Source organism: Lactuca serriola, chromosome 9 (assembly GCF_051521515.1).
Source record: "Lactuca serriola cultivar US96UC23 chromosome 9, Lser_US96UC23_V15, whole genome shotgun sequence".
Taxonomy (NCBI): Eukaryota; Viridiplantae; Streptophyta; class Magnoliopsida; order Asterales; family Asteraceae; genus Lactuca; species Lactuca serriola.
Genome location: NC_136416.1, coordinates 54,372,934 through 54,400,691, shown reverse-complemented (window position 1 = coordinate 54,400,691; position 27,758 = coordinate 54,372,934). Strand labels below are relative to the sequence as shown.

Genomic DNA, 27,758 nt, shown 5'->3' with positions numbered 1-27,758 from the left:
GATCAGGATTTTCTTGGGTTTAGTAGGATATTATTGGAGATTTATCCAGGATTTCTCCTATATTGTTGTACCACTCACTCGTCTGATGAGGATGGGCGTGGATTTTCGATGAGCCCTGAGCAACAAACAACGTTAGAGACACTATGTCAAAGATTATGCGAGACCCCAATATTGACCCTTCTAGAGGGAGTTGAGGAATTTGTTGTATTTTGTGATGCATCCATCACTGGTTTGGGGGCGGTTCTTATGCAGAGGGGGCGAGTGGTTGCATATGCTTCTCAACAGTTGAAGTCGCATGAGACACGTTATCCTACTCATGATTTGGAGTTGGGGGCAGTAGTGTTTGCCCTCAAGATATGGTGGTACTACTTGTATGGGGTCTGATGTACTATTTACACGGATCACAAGAGTTTGCGATATCTTTTAGAGCAGCCGAACCTGAAGATGAGGAAATGCTGGTGGCTTGATGTGGTCAAGGGTTATGACTGCGAGATTCTTTACCATCCGGGTAAAATGAACGTGGCTGCGGATGCTTTGAGCTTCAAGTCAGCTGGATCTTTAGGTGCAGATATGTGTATGAGGATATCCATTGATTCTCAACTTTTGGATTTGATCAAAGGGGCACATGAAGAAGGAATCAAGTAGAACTAGAAATAGGAGAGGAACAGGGGTGAGATTGATAGATTTGTCACCGATAGTCGGGGATTGTTGACCCGGTGTGGTCGGGTATGGGTTCCAGTTTTGGTGGGATTAGAGAGACAGTTCTGGAAGAGGCACATAAGTCTCTTTTTTTCGATACACTCGGGAGCCACCAAGATGTATCGAGAGTTGAGACTAAGTTACTGGTGGTCGTGTATGATGAGGGAAATAGCCTGGTATGTTGAGAGGTACTTGACGTGTAGGATGATCAAGGCTGAGCATCAGAGGCCGCATCGCAAGCTGCAGCCTTTGGAGGTTCCCATGTGGAAGTAGGAACATATCACCATGGATTTTATAACCAAGCTACCGAAGACCTCCAAGGGTATTGATGCCATTTGGGTCATCGTGGATCGATTGACCAAGAGTGCCCACTTTTTGGCCATCCGGGAGAGCTCATCGACCAAGAAATTGGCCGATGTGTATGTTTGAGAGATTGTTGCTCATCATGGGGTTCCAGTTTCCATTGTTTTAGAACGAGATATTCGGTGAACTTCCCGATTCTGGCTGAAGTTCCACCAAGAACTGGGTACGAGACTACATTTCAATACTACTTATCATCGGCAGAGTGACGTCCAGAGTGAGTGAACCATCCAGATACTTAAGGATATGTTACGGGCTTGTGTCAGATTTTGGTGGGAGTTTGGATTCCTACCTGCATTTTACAAAGTTTTCCTACAATAACAACTATCACGCCAACATTGGTGCCCCGCCTTTTGAGCTCCTGTATGGTCGGAAATGTCATACCCCAATTTATTGAAGGGGGGGGGGGGGGTCACAGAGTCATGGGAAGGACTGAAGTAGTCCTCCAGACAACGAAGCTTATCAGGAAGATCAGGCAGAGATTACAGACCGCTCAGAGTCGGTAGAAGAGTTATGTCGACCGACACCAGTCAGAGTTGGAGTTTCAGGTTGGCGATATGGTACTACTGAAGGTATCACCATGGAAGGGTGTGATACGCTTCAGGAAGAGGGGGGGGAATTTAAACCATGGTATATTAGACCGTTCCATGTGATCGCCAGGGTAGGCAGGGTGTCCTACTGGTTGGATTTATCGAGTGAGCTCATTCAGATCCACAACACTTTTCATGTTTCGCAGTTACAGAAGTTCGTGTTAGATGATGAGGCAGTGGTCCTTTTGGATGATATTCAGGTCGATGAGCACCAGAATTATATTGAGAGGCTGGTAGCGATAATGGAGAGAAAAATGAAGGTTCTGTGTAACAAGGAGATACCTTTGGTAAAGGTTCAAGGACATCATTAGAAAGGCTCTGAGTGGACTTGGGAGCCGAAGGCGGAGATGCAAGAGCATTATCCTGAGTTATTTGCAGTATCAGACTTCGATGATGAAGTCTAGTTCACGTGGGGAAGAGTTGTAACACCCCGATGATACCCTATGTATGAAGGAATATTGCATTTTGACCCTTGGTCTTGAAAAAGTTTGCAAGAATGGCCCATATTGGCATTTTGGTGATTTTAGGCGTACGTTGTGTACGCTGGGTGTACTAGGGCGGACCTTAGTACGCTAAGCGTACACCGCGGGGCAAGGCGTACATGAAGAAACCTTAAACCCTAATTTTTAGGGTTTGGTCCATATATAAGCATCATTATCACCACATTTCTCATTCCCTCATCAGCCTCAATCTGAGTAAATGTCCCTTCAGCAAACCCTAAGTGAGAAGAGTGCAGTTTGAGCTCATTTGTGTGTTTTGGTGGTGTTCTTGAAGAAGAATAAGTTGGTACAAAGACTTTGGAGCTTAGGAGAAGCTTGGATCTAGGATTCTCCACTTGCTAGCAAGCTCCAGGAGGTAAAAAGCTCCTTGCTTGATCATCTTATCTTGTAGATCTAGCCATTTCTTCATTTAGGGCATTTTTGGTCCCAAATATGGTGATTCTTGAGCATTGCATGCTCTTAATCGAATGACTCGTCCTTTCAGACCTAATGAGGGGTCTTGATTCATAAAAATGTGGTATTGATGCTTAGTTTTTCCCCATGCATGCTCTAGAAGGTCGTAAGGTGTTAAGAAGTTGGGATTTTGTGTATTAAGCGCTTATTGGGCATGCAAAGTCATAAAGTTGGAAACTTTATGACTCTTAGTGGTATTTTAGCCTTGGATCTGCATTTGGACGTATTAAGTCAAAGTAATAACTCTTAATTGGTTAAGAAGGAAAACTGTTGCGTACGATGGGCGTACCAAATGGTACGCTGCGCGTATGCAGATTTGGCCCCGACGTCTCAGACCGCTAGTATGCCCCACGTACATCTGGAGTATAACCAACATACATCCGAAGAACGCCCCTCGTACGAGCCCTAAGGGTATTTTGGGAAAAGTATTATTAGTTTAATTGGAAATGTTCTTATATTTAGGAGTCGGGTTGAGTGGGTTATCGGGGCAGGGGTTTATTTAGACTACATTCACATTGTGAGGCGAGTTTTCTTCACTGTACCCGTGGGTCGAAGGCACCAATGCCGGCTCACTAGATTATTTATCATGTTTAGGATAGTGGTATGCTAGTATGTGGCTGATTAGCAGATCTGTATGATTATTTGTATTTTTGTTTGTTCTGTGTTTATGTTTACCTATTACATATGTCGACATATTGAGTTGGGTTGAGGTTGTACTGCTTTATGCTTAAGCCAACAAACCCATGAGCATTCTAGATATAAGCTGAGGGCCTGAATGGCATGCCAGACTCATACTGAGGGATTGGGAGCATTCCAGATTTGAGCCGAGGGCCCGAATGGTATGCTACACTCATACTGAGGCCTCGGGGGTATTCTAGTATTTCTAGTTGTGGACACAATATATGGTGTTATATGTGTGCGTGTGGACCCTAGAAACCCTAATTTGAAATAAAATAATATTATTTCAAATATGATTTTATTTAGTTTCCTTATTATCCACATGGGACATTCTAGAACCCTAGGATGCTCTTAACCCCCCCCCCCCCTCCAAGAAGGATCCAAAATTCTTCTATTGTTCAACTATTGAACAAGTACAACTCAAATCCTTGCACTTTTAATTGATCCAATTAATCCTAGAATTAAATCCAATTAATTTGTGATTAACTATTAACTGAATATTAATATTTCCAATTAATATATTAATTTCATAGTATATTAACAAATAATTTATTGCTATTTATTAATCATATAGTAAACCAATAAATCAACCTCTCTCTCCAAAAGTCATTATGTTAATTACTAGTTTTGAGGGTAACCCAAAAAGTACTTTGATTTTAATTCAAATATATAACAATTTAGTTATTGGCTTAGATACCTAATCCAACAGATAGATGTAGTCATTATTCTCTTACTTAGATCTCCTCTTAGTGGTTTCCAAGATTTCATCTTCAACGAATTCAGGCATGAGTGTACTCAGAAAATACACCACTTTCAGAGTAGTAAGAAGGAAATGCATCTTCTTCTACCATTTATGAAAATCCGGCCCTTCAAATTTGATCAACTTGTCAAATTTTCATATCATGTCCTTCATAGAATCTTTAATCGCCATTTTTAGAGAATACTTTGATCATTTTTAGAAAATCGGGGTGTTTAGAAATCTTGAAAAACTGTGAGTTGTGAATTACACTTTCAGATCAAAGTTTTGATGGTACTCTCGAAATCTTTAATCGAATAAAATTCATTTATAAAAGAAGAATAGAGAATGACGATGTACGATTTCTTTTGTGTACCCGGAAAATGACCAAAAAACGAGCATATAATCCTTTGTATGAAAACTTACGAAAACTATCACAAAACAGGTTCACATCCATCAAAAACTATCATGAAACTACCATTAAGTTCGGGTTTTACATAAAGGTTAGTAAAAAGGTCAAAACCGGGTCTATTTCTCAAATTCGACCCCAGCAAGGGGCTATGCTCCTTGGACCTCGCCAGAGGTTGCCACCCTTGGACCCCGCTACCATGGGCGCTCCCCCCGAACCCCCATCGGTTCAGGGGCTTCTCCCCTAAATAACAATGTACTCTGAATGTTGAATAAACTCAAACAAGTGTGTATTCCGCACCACCCTTAGTTGTTTAATATCCATCAAAATTGCATTTGTCAAGAAATTAATCCCATTACACTTAAATATTATTAATGATACAAATCAATAACACAAAACTATAATTTACACTTTGCTATTTAGTTCGGTGGAATTACCACATGTGCTAGAAGATATCATCCTTGATAGCCGATAGATGTTAACGAGTTACGTTTGCCAAACATGAATAGTTATTTATGCTAGAAAATGGAGATAGAATAGATGGTACTTCAAAGTCTTAGACAATTGGACAGGAATCAAGACGTACTTTTTTGGAAACGGCAAATATCATTAAAAAGGATCAACGATTAGCAAGAAACTAAATCGCGACAAAATAAAATAGTACAAAAACGAGAAACATAAAAAGAACAATTACAATGTGATAAGACTTAGATGGGCAAATGGCGAACAACTCCATTCAGCCCAACTACCGCAACCATGAGGACTCCTGTGCTTGCACCATGTATATGACATAGAGATGATATTATCGGCTACTTTTGTTGGAGATGCAATAGGATTTCTGAAGACCTTATCGTTTCTGACCAACTAGATGTTCCATAGAAGACAGAAAATCACCGTGCTCCCGATCGATTTCTTTTTAAGTTAGTAAATTAGTGTATGTAGTGCTCAAAATCTTAGGATAGCTAAAAACCGTGTTTTTCATATAGTGTATATATCCATTAAGCTTAAAGGCATAAAGATGACAATAGTGTGGTTACATGACAATTAAAAGTGGTTCTGAACAATTAATTGACACCTATCTGATTCTAAAAGAGAAAGTGAGCATATCAATGCTTTTATGCGCATTGTTTGCTTATTATTGGGAATTCCAAAGTTTGGATTTTCTCCTTTTTGATAATCAAGTACTCTGTATTATTAATATTATAGGATATTATTAAAAGACATTAATTTATCCAAGATAAACAAAAACAAAGAATCTAGTAAAACAAACGCTTGAAAGTATTCTAAATATACTTTTACTTTGAAAAAGTATGGAAATTACTAAAAAAACATTCTAAAGAGAAACATGCAACTAGTAATGATCTTTAGTTCTTTATAAAATATGATCAAGTATATACATGATATGATAATGATCTAAGAATAGACTTTGGATTAAATTTTATATGGACTTCTACAACATGGTTAATATCATCATACCTTAGAAGTAACATGCAAAGTTTCACGTTGTCAATAGCTTATAATTACACATTTACACATCAAAGGTATATTTCACAGATGTTTGTACATGTGAGAGAACGTGCTCAATCAATTATAATTACACATTTACACATCAAAGGCTAAGGTGCTGTTTGTTTTTTTTAAAAAAAAAAATCACTTCAGACCACTTATTGTTGCGCCGCGCAGCACACGCGCAACACTTGGCCTTTCGCAGCTATTTGTTTTTCTGAAGACTTCTAACTTAAAAACTGCGGCGCGTGTGCTGCGTGGCGCAGCACTAAACCAACTGCTTCAAACCTCTTTGCGTCTTACTTTAACTTAGTGCAACAGTCTGCAGACGTAAAAAACAAACAAACTTTTTATTAAATATTGTAGCCTTTTGTTCCACCTCTTCTGCTACAGAGGATTGCAGAGGTGGTCCGCAGACTTAAGACATTTTCGCTTCGAAAAATCAAACAGCACCTAACTCTTGCTAGACATGCACAAAAAAACTGGTTCACGATCTGAACCAAAAATTGGTTCACCCCTGAACCGGTCCAAGAAGTAGGGCTGGCCCTGAGATCTTGGAGACACTGTGCGATTTAATATATAATAGGCCCAAAAAACTTAGCAAGAAATCAGAAAAGTAACTTCTGGTTTTCGTCACTTCAAAGCAGCAAGAAAGAGTAAAATGTAAAAAAAACATATAAATCAAATCAGAAACTTATCAGAAATCAAATCACTGAAATCAGAAATTCATCAGGTTGATTATAGTTACCGGTTACAGAGTCATAAATAATGAAAGAAAAAAGAAATCGTTTTACATCTGAGAACTTGATCAGAAACGAAATAGAAATGGATGTGCTCGTTCAAAACTTATCAAAAACTTATAAGAAACGAAAAAAAAACAGAACTTGATTTGCTTGTACCTTCAAAACTCAGAAATCGATTTACTCAATGACTTTTTCGTTCTTTCTGATTTCTGATTTTCGAAATTGATGTGCTCATGTGCTTCAGTTCTTGGTCCTCTGAATCATATTTTTAAAACTTAATTCTTGTTCCTTCAGAATTTGAAATAAACAAAATTAAATAGAAGAAAAAGAAGTAAGGAATTAATAAAAAACGAAAATACCTTAATCAGTTAACCCTACTTTCTCCTTCTGATTTCGAAACTATAAATCCACAACATGAAATTTGAAGCTTTTCAAATCCGATTTTCAAGAAAAGAGAAGTGAAGAACGTGTTTTCTGATTTTTGAGAAAGATTATAGGATCGTTTGTAACTTTGTTTCAGAATTCCGTGAAGAAAGTTGAAAGAAGGAAGATTGCTCAGAGCCTCTGAAATCACTGATATTAAGCAAACAATATCATTGTAGATTTAATTCCTGCCCATGTGTAAGAAGAAATCGGAGCGTTTTTTCCCTCTTTTCCCGAAATTTCCTATTTTTCCCGCTCCTTCTTGCGTGATGACTGTCGACTGTCGACCGAATACTTATGTGTCATTGACTTAACCTAATGTGTTTATTTGTTTTGGACCAATTAAACATAGGGTAACAAGAATGCTATATAAATTTTGGGCCCTTTGATTTTTTGGGCCATGCTTAGATGTACCTTGTAAACATGCCATGGGCCGACCTTGCCAAGAAGAATCGAACCGAACCGACGATTTAAATGAATTCACGATTATTACCGTTAGGATCGGCTTAGAACTGGTTTCGTCTGAACCAGTCTGATGAACCGGTTTTTTCAGCAACTCGAAAATGCCTGTTTTTTTGTCCTATTCTAACGTCTATATAGCCGTTTATGGCTGTTACGTGCTCGTTTTTTGGTTCCTTTTGGCCATATTTACCATTCCTTGATAGTCTAAATAGTATTAGATGTTTAGGCTTAAGCAAGCCTCTAAAAAACTCTCTTTGATAAAAAATATTCTCTAAGTTAAACAATGGATTCGGTTTCCGTTGGTGTTGGAGATTCATCAAACAATGCTACCGTTGTTAGCATCAAAGAAATGTGGTGCTTTTTTCAATGAAGGGAATCCGGCTCTTTGGGGCAATTTTGATTTGTGTCTAATGTTGAGTGGTCCAAGAAAAACGCGATGCAAGAAATATGGTGCTTTTTTCAATGAAGAAGTGAATTCGACATTGAAAACTCATATGACAAAGAGATGCCCCATGGTGAAATTTGGGCTGGGGCATAATCAAACAGCAATGACAAAAGATACTACATTGTGGAATTACGAAGCTGCTAAAGTTCATGATAGGATGGTGAAGTTCGTGATTCAAGAATGCTTGCCTTTTGACCACTTCAACAACAAACGATTGACTTTACTCATCCATGATACTCTCTAAATGCGATATTGCCATGTGAGTCGTACTTCCCTAAGATACGATTGTATTGAAATGTGGAAACTTGCAAAAAATGAAATGAGTTTAGGATTTGAAGCTTTAGAAACCGGTGTAAATTTAACTTACGATATTTGGACAACTCGTCACGGTTTGTAGTGAACTGGTTTAATTTAAACCGAACCGGTTTGTATAGGTGCGGATTATTTTGATTGTGGGGTGAACCGGTTTTGACTTCGTTGATTGAAACCGAACCGATTTGAAAAAAAAACCGGTTTGTGCACCTCTAACTCTTGCTACCCATTTTTTCTCTACACACATCAACTTTTCAATCTTAATAAATCAGTGACCATATTACAATTTGTATCATAATAAAATAGTTTGGGTATCCTTTTATTTTAAAAAGTATTTCAAATTTATTTATTACAAATAAAAAAAGACGTATGGACAATACCGTTTGACTGTGTCTTGAATGGAAAAAAAGGGAGTTGCGTTTTCTACTTTGTCAAGTCTCCCATCTTAGACGACTTTGAAAGAGAGAGACTTCGGGTCAAGTCCACTATATTGGAGTGTCCATTGGGTTAACCTCATATTCCACACATTTTATATGCATAAATTTTAAATAATTAATGATATATAATTCTTTTTATTTTAGTTGTTTTAAAAGTATAAAAGTTGTTATATATATATATATATATATATATATATATATATATATATATATATATATATATATATATATATATATATATATATATATATATAGGGTTAGGTTAATGCGTTTTTTTACATTTATTGTGTGTTAGATGCATCAATAGGAATTTAATAAAATTAAATAATTATTTAATTAAATAATGATAGATATTAAATGATTTCCATAATTATATGTATATTAAATTATATCCATAATTATAATTTTCTTTTTATAAAAATTAATTAAATTCGTCATTAATATCAGCAATAACATTCTTTCAGAATTAATTTATATCTTGGTTTTTATGTTAACTATAACATTTTTTCAGGACTCACTCACTTAAAATACAATAAAATTGTATGAAATATGAAGAATGAGAGTGTATTCTAGTAGAATATATACTCTCATTCTACTAGAATATGCTCTTATTTTTTCAGATACAAATTCATTCTAAAAAAATATTATTGTTGACATTAATGACGAATTTAATTAGTTTTCATAAAAAAAATTATAATTATGAATATTATTTAATATACATTTAATGTTTATTAAACTTATATTGGTGAATTCTTGAACACAATAGATGTGAAAAACATTTGAATCTCTCTCTCTCTCTCTCTCTATATATATATATATATATATATATATATATATATATATATATATATATATATATATATATATATATATATATATATATATTCGTTAGTAGTTATTATTTAAAAATAAAATTGATTGTGATTCATAAGTTTTTAAGATACTCGAACGTTAATCAATGTTTTACTAGTGTATATGTCAAGTCAGAAATTGTAATACTTTTAACGTTTAATTTTTATTCATGATTAGTCAAAAATTGTAATACTTTTGACGTTTAATTTTTATTCATGATTTCTTTTTGTATGACAAATAAATATAAATCTCACTTAAGACCACTAGTTAGTAGTTAAATTAGAAGCTACCTATTAGTTAAGTGGACTTATTCATGTACTTGTACTTTTTTTTTACTGTATTAAAGAGCTCATGATCTTTTTATGTGGCTTTTGTTTCCATTTTGATAGAACATTTTCGTTATTAACTTTTCCCACTAACTTCAGATTCATTAGTTGTTTATATATATATATTTTTTTCAAAATAGAAATTTACGTTCATAAACTAATTAAATAAACCTGTATTTTATTCAGGAGATAAGCCTAGCAAATCCATTAAAAGCGAAGTGTTTTTATTAATGTACAAGTTTTTAGTCTTTAATTAAAAAAAAACCAATTAAAAATCACATGGTTCAAGATTTTTTTTTTTTTTTTTTATTTTAATCCAAAAGCTACATATTTTTCATGTTCTACGCCATTTTACACATTTAGAAAGTTTAGAACTATTTTTTCAAACATTTTTACAAAACTACAGCTTCAAAAATTTAACGAACATACCCTAAATATCAACCTTTTATTTGTTTGATGTGTTTTATTGTTTTTCATCCATTAGGAAAAACAGAATTAATATCATCTAATTATAATAAATTTAAAATCTTAAATACTTTTTTATTAAAATACACGAAAATAATATAAAGCCCCCCGCTATAAGTAGTCATCTCCTCAACACAAACTCATAGCATATCTAACATGTCGCCTTCTTTCAAACAAAACTCCATTGCACCAAAAACCCCAACAGATTTTACATTTTGCAACATCCCGAATACAAATTATTATGAGAACAAAATCCCTTTTGGCTTTTCAGCACCCCTTTATTCCAAAAACGTTTTTTCTGATTCCATATATCAACCATATTCCACAACTGTGATGACAGAAGGAAGAAAAGAACTCATGGAACTGATGCCAGAATCATTTCACGAGTTGTCCTTAAAAGATATAGTGATGAAAGATTCAGATCAATCAAAAAAATTGGAAACAATGGAAGAGATAATTGATCACACGAAGCTTGATCCAAAGAGAAAGAAGAAAGGCACGAAAAATCGTCCAATTTCAAGGAGTGTGAGTCTTGATACCGGAGTTTACATTCTTAAGATGTTTGTCCCGAGTTCATTGGGCTCCAAGAAACACAAGGTATCTCGAAGTAAATCCATGGATGGTTTAATGAAGCATTCTGTTGATGTTCGAAAACGTAGAACTGGGCTTTTTGTTGGAAGCACCAAGATTAGCAGCGGATTATGCAACAATAATAGCTCTTGTACCACAGCCAATCAAAACCGGTATGTATTTCAAACAAACATATGTGCTTTTAAAAATGGTAAATCGCACCTTGAACGTGTCCATGGTGGGCAATAAATCTAGAATCCTAGTAATATTTTGGACGGATTAGTGTTTTGAAACCATGGATGTATGGAATTTTATACCTCAACCAGTAGACTCCCAAGACTAACGTATGTGCTTTTAGTAAATTATTGGAAACAATCAAGTATCAACAATATTATTGTAGAAGAAAAAAACTTGGTCCGAAAAAAAGATCATGTATTTCATTTTCACTTAAACATAAGCCGAGTTCGACATGGAAATCTTCTTAACTTCTTTAGTCTTTCTAACAAAACCGAGACTAAATGCTTGTCAAAGTTTTATTCAACCTTGTGCTTAATATTTTGAGATTTTGTTTTCTTTTCTTCTTCTAAGTAATGATATTTGGTCTTATTTATTAATCTATCGGATTCAGATTTACGTGAAATGTCTTCTTACATTGTGTAAACAAGCTTGAGGGTTTTTTTTTTTTTTTTTTTTTTTTTTTTTTTTTTTTTTTTTACCTTTTGAGTATTTCTCCTAAAAATTAATAGCACATGTAGAACTCGAGACCAAGTTTTATTATGATCTATTTTTTGATTTCAATAAGCTCTCTTCCAAAATTATGATTGAAAATATGAAGAAGAATTCATTTACTTTGCTATTTTCTCCTATTACTTTTCTGTAAATATGGTTTTCTTTTTTTGTTCATGAAGGTATGGTGATGGGATGTTGAAGCCTAGTAATGGATGCTTGTTCAGAAGTAAACCAACAAATCAAAGGGGTTGCATCTTCTTTTGATTCAAGAGGCAAAATTAGGAATCCATGTTCTAAAACTTGTGATTAATGGGAGAATATCCGTTTTTTTTTCTTATTTTTTTATATCTTTATTTAGGAGCTTAGTTAGAAGAATTTAATGTCAATTTTAAAAATCAGAAATTTGGCAATACTAGCCAAATTTAATTTCATCTATATACAGAAAATTTGTAAGTTTTTTTTTTTTTTTTTTCTATGGGTCTTGAAATTAATAAAAACATTCTCCATCTAGGACTTTTTTGAACAATTCTTTGTTCTTATTTCTGTAATCAATCTTAGGAGGGGGCTGGCATGCAGTTCCCTTCCAATTAATATTCGTAGTTAATAGAGATCTTTAATAATATTAATATAAAAGTAAAAATTAAAGAGTTTTCTCCTCATAAATTGGAAAATTCGCTCCTGATTAATATGTCCAAAAGTCTGGTGTTGTGGATATTTCGATCACACTAAAACTGTTCTCTATTTTCATTGGACCCTGGATTTGACTCAACCAAGAATCTAGTGATAAGGCTACAGCTCATGTGGAGATTCATGCACATAACAAAAATAAAGAGGAAAGATGATTACACACATTAAGAATTATCAAAGGATTTGGTTTGACCATAATCCAAAGTTTCAACCAATCAGAAGAAATCATGTGAGGAATACAAAAGCTATTAAATGTTAATGAATACAAAGTTCTCTATAAAACGGGTACAAAATTATCTGCTTAAACATAATCTTATAAGATATATATGTTGTTTGTTTATATAACTACACTATCACTTTTTTTTTTTTTTAATCCAAAAAACTTCAGTTTATTAGTTTCAAATTAGAATTAGCATTTAGCATAGAGGCTTTAAAAGTCCAAATTGAGGGCTTGGGTTGGGGTCATCATCTTCAATATCCCAACCCTTAATTTATAGACTTCATTGACTTGGACTAAAACAACATTTTTCAATTACCCCATTTTTCTTAGAAGTGGTTCCCACAGGAGACTACACATTTTCTATACCTTATATGACTTGAAGGTATTCACTGTGTCATCATACTAATGATGAAAAGAAACGGTATTCCTAGTCTGTGCTTGCGAGTGGTAATATTCATACTAGCTTGTTTTTCTTCAAGTAATGCCGTTGAATCAGACATCAGCTGCCTAAGATCTATCAAGGAATCGCTGGAAGACCCTTTACGTTCTCTTTCTTCCTGGAATTTTAGCAACGATACTGAAGGTTTCATCTGCGGCGCCTTTGTTGGTGTCGAATGCTGGCACCCTGATGAGAGTAAGGTTCTGAATCTTCGGCTACCAGACATGGGACTCAGAGGACCATTTCCAATGGGGATAAGAAACTGTAAAAGCTTGACGGGATTAGATCTTTCTAACAACTACCTCTCGGGACCCATTCCTTCTAATATTGCACAACTTTTAGGGTTCATCAGCACTCTCGATCTCTCCAACAACAGTCTCTCAGGTCCAATTCCGCCTACCATTGGCAACTGTAGTTACATCAATGTTCTGAAGCTTGACAATAACAATCTAACAGGCCAAATCCCTCTAGACGTGTCTTCACTTAAGCGCATCAAAGAATTTAGTGTCGCTAACAATAACTTGTCAGGACACATACCCATATTTGACGACGCTACCAGACAAAACTATGAAAACAATAAAGGACTTTGTGGAGGTCCATTGAAATCCTGCAAGGACGAAGACCATGATGATAGATATTTTTTCGATCATCATTTCTTTTCAGGGTTTACGGCTGGAATATCTCTTTCTACATTTTTAAGTATGTTGTTTATGTTCTTATACTGGAGAAGACCAAGTAAAAGAACCATGAGTTACTATCATCTTTTGATGAAAAACATAATAAGAAGAAAGCATCACCAGATTCCAACAAGCCCCACAATCCTATTTGAAGAAGAACTTAACAGCATGGAAATGAAGGTAAAGTCCTCTCTCCCTCTCTCCCCATCAAGAAAGTAGGAAGATAAATACGCATAAGTAATTAATATTCGTTTAACACACAGGTAACTGCCATGGAAAAGTTCATCCGCAGACTACGATTGATGGAAATTCAAACGGCCACTAATGATTTTGACAATAAAAACGTAATTGACCAAGGAGACATGGGACTCATGTACAAGGCTGTGTTTCCAAATGCTTTGCTGCTTGTAGTCAAGAGGCTCCATAGGTTTGAGAGCTTTGAGAAAGAGTTCTTATCAGAAATAGAAATTATAGGAAGATTGCGTCACACAAACTTAGTGCCACTGCTAGGTTTTTGCTTTGAAATGGAAAAGAAATTTCTGGTATACAGGTACATGTGTAATGGAAGCCTCCATCAATGGCTACATGGTAGACCAGAAGCAGAAACTAAGAAAATGGGATGGAGTTTAAGGTTAAAGATTGCAGTAGGGATAGCACGAGGGCTTGCATGGCTGCATCACAACAATGTCCTCCGGGTAGCTCATCTTAGAATCACATCAAAATGTATCTTACTAGATGAAAATTTTGAGCCCAGGATATCAAATTTTGGCAACGCCATAATCTTGATGAATTGTAGTGGCACCCCTTTAAGTGTTTGCAATTTTGTGGTTCTAGATTCTAGTCTATTCAAGGAGGATGTTTATAGCTTTGGTATTTTGTTGCTTGAGTTGGTTACTGGTAGAGAACCGGCTATATGTAGAAAAACATCTACATGGATCAACTCCCTGACAGATCATGTGTGCAGTAGGGACTTCAATCTGATTGATGAATGCTTAATGGGACAAGGATTCGATGAGGAAATATATGAAACACTTAAAATAGTAGAAAAGTGCATTCATCCACCTAGGCATGAGGCATCAAGCATGCTTCAAGTGTATCTAGCAATTCGTGACATTGGCGCATCAAGATCTAGAAGCGAAATTTCAGTTTATTCATTTAGTAATGTAGAAAATAAGGAGGGAGATGTGTAGCATCACTCTTACAATTCAAATCCTTGTTCGTACAAATGAGTTGAATTATGTACCCACCGCAAACACATACATTATATTGTGTGATCTTCTTCTATCGTCATCTATCTTCACTCTAGATGTTCGATCAAAACCCAATTGTGTAAATTCCTCCTTGTCTGTTATGTTCAAATAAGCAAAAATTCTCGGTTACTTTTCACAAGTAATTATGCATCTACACAGAAAATAGTAACAACCGAACAAATACCAAGGCCAGTGGGCATACCACCATCATACCCTTTTACTCAACATCAACAAACGCTGAACATTTGACACCCTTTCACTTTGAGGAGGCATACTACCATCACAACTTTTCACCAACTTTTTTTTTAAATATATATTTCATTATTTTTAGACATTTATATAGTTTTAAGAAGCTCGTCGGTATTACGCGGCCCGTGTAACCTAAAATACGTACGGTCACATTTTAACCAAATTATCTAGTTAATACATTAATAAATATCATTTTATTCAAACATATACATAGATGTCTTGTGGTTCAGCTGTCCTAGGTGTCCTTTTTATAAGGGGCGAGCATGAGTTGGTTTGGCTCGGTTTTGACCTACAATTGAACCCAAACCGACAAGCTTCGTTTTCAAAATTTTAAACCCAAACCCAAACTTATAGGTTCCGTTTCTTGGTTTTCAATTTTTCCCGGTTCTATTTTGGGTTGAAACCCATTCTAACAAATTTATGGGTTTTAGGATTATTTCCTAGTCTAGGTGGCCAAGGGCACACCACCCCGACGTTTCGTGGTCTTCTGTGTTCTTCCGTGTTCGTGGTCAATTGTGGTGCACACAACGAAGGGCAACGACCAATAGGGAAAGAGGAGGAACACTGCATGCGACGGGTTCTGCACTTTAGAGGAGAAGAGATAATCAAAAATTTCAGAAATTTCTAGTTTCTATCCCTAGATTTTCGCATATTAACAAAACTTACCCCATTTTTTATTTTATTTTTGAAATAAAAAAAATGATGTGGAGTGGAGTGGTAGTGATAGTAGGGAATATCCCATAGGTTCAGTGATAATTAGTGATGATGATGTGACACCACTAGTATAATGGTTAATGGTAAGTATAACGGATAGTTTAACAATGAAACGACTCAAGGCACCAAGGCCTTAACCATAGACTAAATTGCTTTATATATATATATATATATATATATATATATATATATATATATATATATATATATATATATATATATATATCCAGTAAGAAATTTTTTTTGATAGGAAGGTAAAAAGTTTTTTTTCTACATATTTTTTTGACGAACAAAAGAAATGAATCACTAGATGAATCATTTGTAAGATGATTCACAAGAAAAAATTCCCAGAAAAACATTTTTATGATTCATTTTTAAGTAAATTAAGAAAAAATTCACTTTTGTGACAATTTTAGTGAATAACAACAAAATCATTGTATAAATGAATCATCGAGATGTTTTTTTGAGAATTTTTTCTTGTGAATCATCTTACAAATGAATCATCTAATGATTCATTTTGTTTGTTCGCAAAAAAAATATGTAAAAAAAAAACTTCTTACCTTCCTACCAAAAATTTCCTTCTTATTTGATCTTGACTCTCTCTCTCTCTCTCTCTCTCTCTCTTTCTCTCTCTCTCTCTCTATATATATATATATATATATATATATATATATATATATATATATATATATATATATTATATATATAATTCATGTAATACTAATCAACAATCTAGTTTTATAGGTTTTATAATATACAAATTATACGATCCTTAAAGCATAAATTGTTGTTTACTTTTCAAATCTATATGTAAAGCTGGTAAAAATCGATCCAACCTACGAATTCAACCCAAAATTAACAAGTTGGGTTGTTTTCAACCTATTTAGGTTAAATGGGTTAACCCGTCTAGCTCATTTAATTAAATAGGTTGGATTGGGTAAAAATTATTAACCCGTTTTCAACCCACCAACACATTTAACTTTAATATATATTAAATTTAATAATTATTTAAATATTACCATGTATTAATCTAAGTATTAATTTATAAATTACATTGTCATATTGTTATTTGTTTTTTCAAAAATGCAAATCCTAATTCGTATCTTTTTTCTTTGCGTCAAGAGTACTAGTCACTCGTCAAAATTATTTCGAAATTATATATCTTTACTATTTTAAAGTATATTTTCAAAGTATATTTAAGTTTGGAACTATTTTAAGTATATTTAAGTTTGGAACTATTTTAAGTGGGGTTTAGTTAATTTAGTTATTTAAGTATATATTTAATTTAACCCAACCCATTTGAACAATTTCTTTGTATTTGTGAATTGAGATTGTGCTTTTATTATACTTTCAAAGTATATTTAAGTTTAGAATTATTTTAAGTGGGGTAATCTTTAGTTAATTTATTTACATTTTTATTTTAAATGGGTTAGCCCAAGTTTAACCCATTTATTTAATAGGTTAGGTTGAGAATTACATAAATAAGTCAACCCGATGACAACTTATTTATCTAAAAGATTGGGTTGGGTTGTAAATATCTACTCATTTAAATAAAAAGGTTGGCTTGGATTGAAATATTCAATCCAATTAATAAATGGGTTGAACCCGAACCCAACCCAGATCGACTCATTACCAGCTCCAACTATATGCTAATAATTACGTTTTTGTAATTTGGTTTTATAAGTCAAAAGGACAACGTCTCTCATCTCACGTTTGTTTAAAATAAAACAGAAAAATATCAGCCCTACCCTTCTCCCGGGGGATTTTGGCATATTAACTTCTACGGTTAATGTAACGCCCAGTTCATGGTATGTATTTTAAGTTATAATTTGTTCATTTTTGTTTGGAAACTCGACAAGTTGGAGGCCTCAAGCTTGTCGAGTACGGATAGAAATTGGATACGGGATAGGAAGTCTACTCGACGAGTAGGTCTGGCAGAATGAAATCCTAATTTTTAGGGTTTTGTGTGACATCCCCAATTTCACGGCCAGAAAAGACCGATTTGTTTATGCTTTGTTTTATAAAATCAGAGTAAATCCTTTTGATTAAAAGAGTTGCGGAATTTGTTCCCAAAACAAAATATGATAAAATTTATCAAAACGTTTCTCAAAGCGAATGTATTTTTATTAAATAATAAAACCTCGGGATGTCATGTTCCGATACAGACCAAAAGCATAAACAATATAAAATAGACCTTACAACAGTTATTTATAACTACTGATCTATAATCCAAAACCTCTCGTCAAGTCCACCAACTTATACTCTTGTGTCATTACCTGTAATGCAAAGAAAACTGAGTGGGTCAAGCTTGGGAGCCTGGTGAGCATATAGGGTTTTCAACCCACAATAATATAATTATTATATTCAATTATCAAACAATCAATCCAATTACCCACCCCCTATTATCTCCATTTAATTCTTAAAGATTTATCCTAAGAACCGACTATCCTTCATTCATTTATTCCTAAGGAATTGACACGAAATCCATTGCTGCCAAAGTTTATTTATCAAGTACTAAATCTATAGTTATCAGGCGCTAACTCCATAGTCACCAAGGTTCACTTAACAAGCGCTAACTCCATAGTCGCCAAGGTTTACTCAACAAACGCTAACTCCATAGTCGCCAAGGTTTACTCAACGTGCGCTAACTCCATAGTCGCCAAGGTTCATCAAATAGGCACGAAGTCACATCGTTGCCAAGGTTTATACAATAGGCGCTAACTCCATAGTCACCAACTATCCCATCTACCCAAGTTCTACTCAACATTTTCGTAGATATAAATACTTACACAGTTTAAATCATTTAACACTTGTATAAAACATCAATTCCACGTCCATCTCAAATAGACAAATAATGTAACGTCCATCTCAAATAGACAAATAATGTATAAACACATAGCACGTATTTCATAGCAAATACTTCATATTTATGTGTTAGAAGAAAGTAACCACACACTCACACATATAAACAACAATATATATACACATAGCACGTCTTTTATAAAATACTTCATATCTATGTGTAAGATGAAAGTGACTATACACTCACACATATAAACAACAATATACTTAATACACTCAAACCATACTTGTATTATTATCGTGTTTATGAAAGGTAGTATACACTCACTTGATCAGAAGATGATCAGACAGCACTACGGCTTGCAGAAGTAGTATATCTCCGCAGATCTGGAAGATCTTCACAAAAATTGAACTTCTCGCGGGCAGAGCTTCGGCTCGGGAATCACGCTCTTCGGGATTCTCAGGGCTTCGGATCTTGCTTCGGGATTCGAGAATGAGACCGGGGCTTCGGGACACTTCGGGCACGCAAAACGATGCAAAACGGGAGAGAGAAGAGAGAAAAATAGCAATTGAGCCGGCTGCCCTCGCATCCTATTTATAGGAGGCTGAAGCCTCGGAGTACGCATGGCGTACGCGTCCGAAACGTCACTACATGCGTCATCCGAAGAACTCGAGTGCGAAGCTCGTCATGCTTCGCTGTACGCGGGGCGTACTTCGGATGAGTCCGATGACTCGTCTTCGGATAATACCGGGATTTAATAATTAAATTTAATTATTAATTAATTAATAAACTTCGAAAATTCATATCTTCTTCATACGAACTCCGTTTTCGACGTTCTTTATATCCACGCGTAGGTGAGACTACGCTCTACGACTTTCGTTTAGACTCTGTCGGCTAATTTTGACTTTTATTTTTATTATTTATTTTTAATAGGCCGGGACAGAAAATTTCGTTATAAATTCATAACTTCTTCGTTTGACGTCCGTTCTTGCCTAACTTTTCGTCGTTTCGCTACTAACAACGAGATCTTCGATTATCGTTTAGATCGCTAAGGCTAAATATCACTCTAACGTAAATTCACTTTTTACGTCATTCAGCGTTGTGCCGGCTCTGTCGCGAAACTTCAACAAGTCATAACTTCTTCGTTATAACTCGGATTTTGACGTTCTTTATATGCACGGAAACCTTGTAACATATACTACAACTTAGTTAGGATTATTCATCCTAAATAATCTTCTATCAAAAAGTCATTTTTGACGCTTCTTGTCTCTAAATTGACTAGCCCTGATCTACGGGCGTTACATTTTGCACCCAATTTAAACACCTTAACCTCCAAAGGCTGACCTCATTTACAGCCTCCATCGTCCCAAACCCTAGCCACGAAACCCTAATACACTTTTGGAGAGTTTTGAGCCATTTTTGTGCATTCTTTGTGATTTTGAAGCTTGTGAAGGAAGGAGAAGCTTGGGGATTCGAGAAGAAGCTAGTAGATCCAGAAGTTAGGCTTCATTTCTGTTTCATTTGAGGAGTTTGAGCAGGGTTGATTTCAGAAGTGAGGATAGTTCAACTACTCTACAACAGTTGAGGTGAGTTACCTTCCAGTAGAAGTGGGTCTAAGACACCAATGCCGAGCCACTAGTAGGTGATTATAGTAGAGATGATTGTTTTTCTGATAATTTTCTGGTATGTAAACTATCTGTTATGCTTTATGTGATAGTATCCTATAATATTATGTGATAGTAGTAGGAGGGGTGGGACAGACCCCGTTACCGGTCGAAAGCACTGAAGGGGTAAGGGCTAACGCCCCAATATGTTAGGCAGTATGATACTTATGTGTTTATGTACTAGAATGATATATGGTAGTAGTAGGGGTGAAATAGTCCTTGTTACCGGTTGGAAGGACCGAAGGGGTAGGCCAGTACCCTGTTATGCTAGGCAGTTACCGGTTGCAAGAGACCGAAGGGGTAGGCCAGCACCCTGATATGCTAGGAAGTTACCGGTTGAAAGAGATTGAAGGGGTAGGCCAACACCCATATATGTTAGGCAGTATGTTATTTTATGGTATGTGGTATAATGGGGGAACTCACTAAGCTTCGTGCTTATGGTTTACAGTTTTGGTTTCAGGTACTTCTTCTTCGAGAGGAAAGGAATTGGCATGATTACAACACATCACACTATGTTTTCCACACATGAGATCTTTGGGATTACACTTTGATATTGTTTTATGATGACATGTTTTGGTTACTGATACACTGTTTTTGACATGGGATGATTATATGGATGTTTTTATATGATTGGTTTTATAATAACTTAATTAAAAATGAAATTTTTAGCCTTAATTCTTGGGATGTTACAAGTTGGTATAAGAGCCTCGGATTGAGGGATTCGGACACACCTTCGAGGGTGTCTGGACTCAAATCGAGGGTTGAGAAATTTTTACAATGAAAAAAACTATTCTAAAAATTAAAATTAAGATGTTTTAAGAAAGAGCAAGTAGTGTGATGTGTGCAATCAGCCGAGCGCAAGTAAGTTTTCCCCAAGATACCCGTACATGTTTGTTATGATATATGATAGGATTATGAGAATTGCATGCTAGATTAGGGCTAATGACCTAGGAAGGATGCCTTATATGCCTACTATATGTATAGGATCTGCATACTAGATTAGGGCTAAGGATCTAGGAAGATGCCTTATATGTCTATTGTATGTGCTTATCGAACTGCATACTAGTACCGATTAGTCAGTGATATGATGGCTCGTATACGATATGCTTGGTTATGGTTACTTAATGCTCAAATGCTGCTTGCTTTGTGCTTTTAGGAGTTCTAGTTATCTTTGACTAACTAGTGAACGAATACGTTAAGTTACATATTGCGAGGGCTAAATAATTTCAGAAGATTAGGTCTAGCCCTATTGTATAGCTCTTATTTGAGTCCAACCTTCATAGGGTAGGATCTCTCATTCAAAGAACTATTTGGTCTTAGTAATATGTAATGGTATTCGCAAGCTAGTTATTGAGAGATAGCAGGGACTTCTTATGCAGCTGATGGCAGAGAGTGGGTTGGATATTACCCGAAGGTAAGCCTATGATGAGATTAGCACAAAACTCAATAATCGTAAAAGGGACTTGGTGAAGTCAAGGCAATCCTTGAGGAAAGTACGGATAAATGTGGAAGGTAGTATGGACCCGTACTACTGAAAGCGGAAGATCCGTACTCGAGTCAAGGAGTGCTGAGAAAGAACCAGGGAACTTGTAGTGTGTGAGGCCTCTAGAGGTTATGTATGACCCTAACAATTGTGTGTTTTGTTTTAGAATGGTGTTGATATGTCACGGAGCAGGTGATTCAGGGTCTAGGCCAGGTTCAGGTTCGGGTTTGGGTTCCGAGCCAGTCGATGATGGATTGCGAGCGTTCATTGCATCCGAGATTACGAGAGGCGTCCTCGAGACGACCCCGATGATTTTCAGGTTGATCAAGGAAGGTATCAATGAGCTGATGGAGAATCGCCTTAGGGCATTCAGGAGTGACATGGCACCTAGCCAGACAAGGACTCGTACACTCTCCTTTAAGGATTTCAGGGGATGTGGTGCGCCAGACTTTAGCGGGGTGAAAGACCCCATTATGGCTAGGAGATGGATTGCAAACATCGAGTCTGCACAGTTGACGAGCTTCTTCCCTGAGGGGTCAAAAGTCAGGTATGATGCTGGGTGTTTGAGGGAGAGAGCTAGAGATTGGTGGGAGGCGGTCAGTGATATGTTGGGAGCCCCAGCCGTTGAGGCTATGACCTGGTCGGACTTTGTAACCAGATTCCGAGCTGAGTTTGCGCCGGCTGTGGAGATTTAACAGCTAGCTAGAGAATTCTTGGATATAAGACAGACTACTGAGTCAGTGGCGGAGATTACCGTCAAGTTCAGGGAGAGGGCCTTACTGGTGCCTCAGTACGTGGGTAATGAGGAGATGAAGAAAACCCGGTACCATGACATGCTGAGAGCTGACATTTAGAAACATGTTAGCTACTTGGCATATTCGACTTTGGATGACATGATAGCCAAGGCGAGAGAGAGGGAGATTAATATAGAGCATATCAGGAAGAGGAAGGTGGAGACTGGGCAGACGACTTGGGTTTCTGGGAAGAAACCCAAGGGATTCGACTCAAGGTCGAAGGGTCAGCAGGTTCGGAGCCGCTGTGGGAAATGCGGAAGACGCACGAGGGAGTTTGCAGATTAGGGGCATCAGGCTGCTATAAGTGCTGCAAGCTTGGGCACTTTGGTAGGGATTGTACTGCCCCTACCCCCACCGTTCAGACGTCAGCCCAGACTTGCTTCCATTGCAATCAGAAGGGCCATAAAAAAGCCAATTTCCCAATATTGACATCAGGGGCGCCAGTGGCGGCGCCAACTCCAGCAACCCTACGGATCACGAATGACCGACAGGGAAAGACAGATGATCCAACTGTGAGGATCCGAGCCTTCCAGTTGACTTCCGAGGAGGCGCATGCCACATCGGATGTGGTGACGGGTATGTTTCTTTTTCATATCTTTTATTATATGTCAATTTTGATATTTCTGTTTCATGTTTCATGTATTCTGTTAGGGTCGTTCCATGTGAACGGTATCCCAGTATTGGTGTTATTTGACTCGGGAGCTACCTGATCTTTCGTTTCTCTTGCACTCAACAAGATGTTTGCAGAGTCTACGAGCATGTTGGATTTTCCTTTAGAGGTCGAGATTGCGGACGGCCAATCTATCCGAGCATCAAAGGTTTACATGGATTGTGTTATGAGAATGTATGACGAGCAGTACCACGTGGATTTGGTTCCTATTCCTTTGCATGGGAACAAGGTCATCATAGGCATGGATTGGTTGAGCCTTAATGGGGCGGTGATCGACTGTGAGCAGTAGTCGGTTCGTGACAGGACTCCAAGTAGGGGAGAGTTGGTAATTCTGGGCGAGCGGCTGCAGCGTGGGTCGACTTTGTGTTCAGCAGCAAGAGCTAGGCGCTACCTTCAACAGGGTTGCGTAGGTTATGTCACCTATGTCATGGATACCCGCGAGGAGGGTAAGGCGACAATGAGCGATGTGCCAGTGGTGCAAGAGTACCTGGATGGGTTCCTAGAGGATTTTTCTGGGATACCTCCGGAGAGACAGGTGGAGTTCTCGATTGACCAAGTTCCTGTGTGGCGCTGATAGCCAAGGTACTATATGTAACATTCTAAATTTTCAAACAAATTTTCATTTTTAAAACCACATGAAACCCAATATCACATTTCTCAAAAACCCAAATGTATACATTATTCAAAACACAAGACCACAAAATGTTTGATAATATCCCAGAATCCTCAAAAACATAATCTCTAACAGATGTGTACAATTAAGTCGGCGCCTTCCCGCGATCCTGAGAGGTACCCGAAACACATATCACACAACACTGTAAGCACGAAGCTTAGTGAGTTCCCCAAAATACCACATGCAAATAATTATCCTCTCATGGCTATATCTCGATAAGGACCCTCTGGTCAATGTGTCTCAGTGAAGAGCCTCCGGTCTCACAACTCTGTTTGGACCCTCCGGTCCTAGCTCAACAAGGCATGTAATAATATACAACATATATCACAAAGAAAAATGCAGGATAACAAATAACTCTGTGTAAGCATATAAGATCCTCCGGTCACACAATATTACCACTCAGGTAAGTATAATAAGAAGACTCACCTCGTAAGTAAGCAAGTAGATCTCGTACTAAATGATTGGTCTTGACTCCGCCTATATATCATAATCATCTCCATTTAACACTTTATAATAACAACCCTAAAATGTTAGGCTACCCCTTTTCTAACTCTCGGAAAGGGTGAAAGACCATTTTACCCCTCCATGGTCCCTATAACTCGTGTCTTGACCAAACCCTAAAAGTCAACGGAAGTCAACACTCGATTCAACAGCCCATGTTAACCCAACTCGTCAAGTGCATCTATGTAACTCGTCAAGTTCCTTCATTTTCTCTGAAGTATTGGGAAAATCCAAATCAACTCGTCGAGTTGTAACACATCCAGACTATCGAGGAAAACCCTAACCGACTCGTCGAGTTGCACTCTCAACTCATCGAGTTCACTTAGAATCTAACAAAACGGGAAAGCTAGACCTAACTCATGGATTTGGCTATCCAACTCGTCGAGTTCATTCAGTCTCAACTCATTTAGCTCATTCTAGTCAAGTCCAACACTTCAAACTTCAGATCCAACCTCCTAGGATGAAGTTACCATGTAAAGTTCCTAACTTTACGTGTATGCAAGGCCCCATAGGGCTAAAACACTCAAAATTACACTCAAGAAGGGTTTAGGCCATTAAGAAGGGTCAAAGCATGCTAAAGTTGATGACTTTATGACTATGGGGACCTAGAGGAGTCCAGATCTAAAACCATGTCCTTGTGACAAGCTCAAACTCGAGTGTGACTCCATTTTGCCCCAAAAATGGGCACAAACACTGCCACTAGAAGATCTAAGTATAAAGAAGCTAAGGTATTAACTTTATACCTCAAATTGGTCACCAATACATAGTAGGTGATGGATCTATAGCCTTCTTCTTGATCCAAACTCTTCACTCTTCAAGCCTCCTTACAAAACTCCTAAAGAATCACTCCCCAAGCTCTCTAACACACACAAAGGATATCAAGCTCGATATAGGGTTTTATCTGGGTGATATAGTGGTGAGGGAGGCAGGGTAAAGAACTTAAGGTCCAAACCCTGAAAATTAGGGTTTTCACACTCAGCTCCTACTCGTCGAGTTGGGGTCCTCCAACTTGTCGAGTAGACTCTAAAAATCATGCGGGTATCTCCATCTATACTCGGCGAGTTGGGGCCTCCAGCTCGTAGAGTTGCCCTAAAAAATGCATATAATTTATTTAAATATTATACGTGGGAGTCGGGATGTTACACCATATCGGTTGGCTCCTCCCGAGATGCAGGAGTTGTCTATACAACTGCAGGAGCTGTTAGACAAGGGATTTATCAGGCTGAGCAGTTCGCCTTGGGGAACCTCAGTTATGTTTGTGAAGAAGAAGGACGAGACCCACCGAATGTGTATAGACTACCGGGAGTTGAACGAGGTAACGGTGAAGAACCGTTAACCACTCCCAAGGATTGACGGCCTCTTCGATCAGCTTCAGGGGGAATCTTGGTTTTACAAGATCGATTTGCGTTCCAGATATCACCAGATGAGGGTCAAAGATGAGGATGTATAGAAGACTTCTTTCCGGACTCGCTACGGTCATTACGAGCTCATGGTGATACTGTAACATCCGGGTTCCAGGGTATTATAATTTGTTCTTTTAATTTTGGGTGTTGTGGGGAGACTCGGCGAGTTGGCGTCTAAACTCGTCGAGTATGGTCGCGGATTCGTATGCGAGTTCATAGCTGGACTTGACGAGTTCATGAGTGGACTCGGCGAGTCCATGCTATTTAATGAAACCCTAATTTCCAGGGTTTGAGACCTATTTAAAGGGTCTTAGGTCCGTCATTTGCGGCCACCAACCCCTATAGAGAAACCCTAAGAGATCTAGAGTGTTTGTGAGGAAGGAGAGGCCATTCTTGATCCTTTTGTGGGTGTTTTTGCAAGAAGGAAGTGACCAACGCAAGAGGAGGCTGAAGGAGGTGCGATTTTGGTGGTTTTTGAGCTCATAGAGTTTGTATTCAGGTATTTTTCTCAGACCTTCTTTAGTTTTGGTGTTGATTCTTAGTGTTAGGGTTTTTTAACCCTTTTTGAGGTTGATTAAGTGGAGCCTTTGGTCCCTTCTCGAGTTTGTGTTCTGGATTTGGACCCAAAGAGGTCCAGAGGCCTTAACCCTTGGAGCTTTATGAGTCATTTTGGGAGCCATGAGCTTGGGATGTCATTTTTGGGGCTAAATCACCATTTTGGACCATTTAGATGTTATATGAGTGCCAAGGTCCAAACTTTATGTGATTATCATGCTTGAGGAGGCCAGATCTATGAATATATGGAACAGATCTGACCTCAGGAGTCTTATGGAGTTTGTGCATAGCGTTAACTCGCCGAGTCTCAAGAACAGACTCGGCGAGTAGTATGAAGGTTTCCCGTTAATCACTCAGTGAGTGGATTTGTCGAGTTGGGGAATAACTCGGTAAGTCAGGGTGAGTCAGGGGGGACTGGAGTTCAAGGCGGAACTCGCCGAGTTGCTCTTGAGACTCGGCGAGTTGAGTCGGGGTGGCCCCGTGATTCATGCCAGGTGGAACTCGTCGAGTCAGGGGAAGTACTCGACGTGCCAAGAGAGGGACTATGAGAGTCAGTGGACACGTGTAGACTCACTGTGACATCCCCAATTTTCATGGCCAGAAAAGACCGATTTTGTTTACGCTTTATAAAAATCAGAGTACTTAATTTCATAAAAATGTTGCGGAATTTGTTCCAAGAAAAACACGATAAATACGTTATCAAAACATTTTTAAAGAAACGTATTTTATTCATTTTAAAATGTTTGGGATGTCATCGTCAATACAAAAACATAATCATAAACGAAACTTACATTTATTTGCACTAGTGATCTACATCTCTTTAATCTCTCAGTGTAATGTGACTTCGTATCAACACCTGTGATATAAATAAACTGAGTGGGTCAGGTTGGGAAACCTGGTGAGTACATAGGGTTTTCAACCCACAATATCATAATTATTATGTTTAAACAATCAAACAATCAACCCAATTACCCATCCCCATTATCTTCTTTACTCTTAAGGATTTAACCTAAGAGTCATCTATCCTGCATTCGTTTATTCCGAAGTCCCTTACTTCCAGGGTTATAGGACTGGCACTAAGTCCATAGCTGCCAATGTTCGTTCGTAAAGCACTAATTCCATAGCTGCTATAGTCTATTCATCGGGTACTAAATCCATAGCTACCAGTGTTTATCTAATAGGTACTAAGTCCATAGCTACCAATTCCCAACAGGTACTAAATCCATAGCTACCGGTGTTTGTCCAATAGGCACTAAGTCTATAGCTGCCGATGTTTATTAG

The 27,758-nt window shown here is 37.2% G+C and overlaps 1 protein-coding gene across 1 annotated transcript; it reads left to right on the top strand.

Moving 5' to 3' along the window:
* The first annotated feature begins 10,537 nt into the window (after window positions 1–10,537).
* LOC145073867 (inactive LRR receptor-like serine/threonine-protein kinase BIR2) lies at window positions 10,538–15,087 on the top strand. Its single transcript, XM_079020342.1, has 3 exons — window positions 10,538–11,139; window positions 11,875–13,898; window positions 13,982–15,087. The coding sequence occupies exons 2-3, from the start codon at window positions 13,008–13,010 to the stop codon at window positions 14,906–14,908; spliced, it is 1,818 nt and encodes a 605-aa protein (XP_078876468.1). The 5' UTR covers window positions 10,538–11,139; window positions 11,875–13,007; the 3' UTR covers window positions 14,909–15,087.
* Window positions 15,088–27,758: the final 12,671 nt, after the last annotated feature.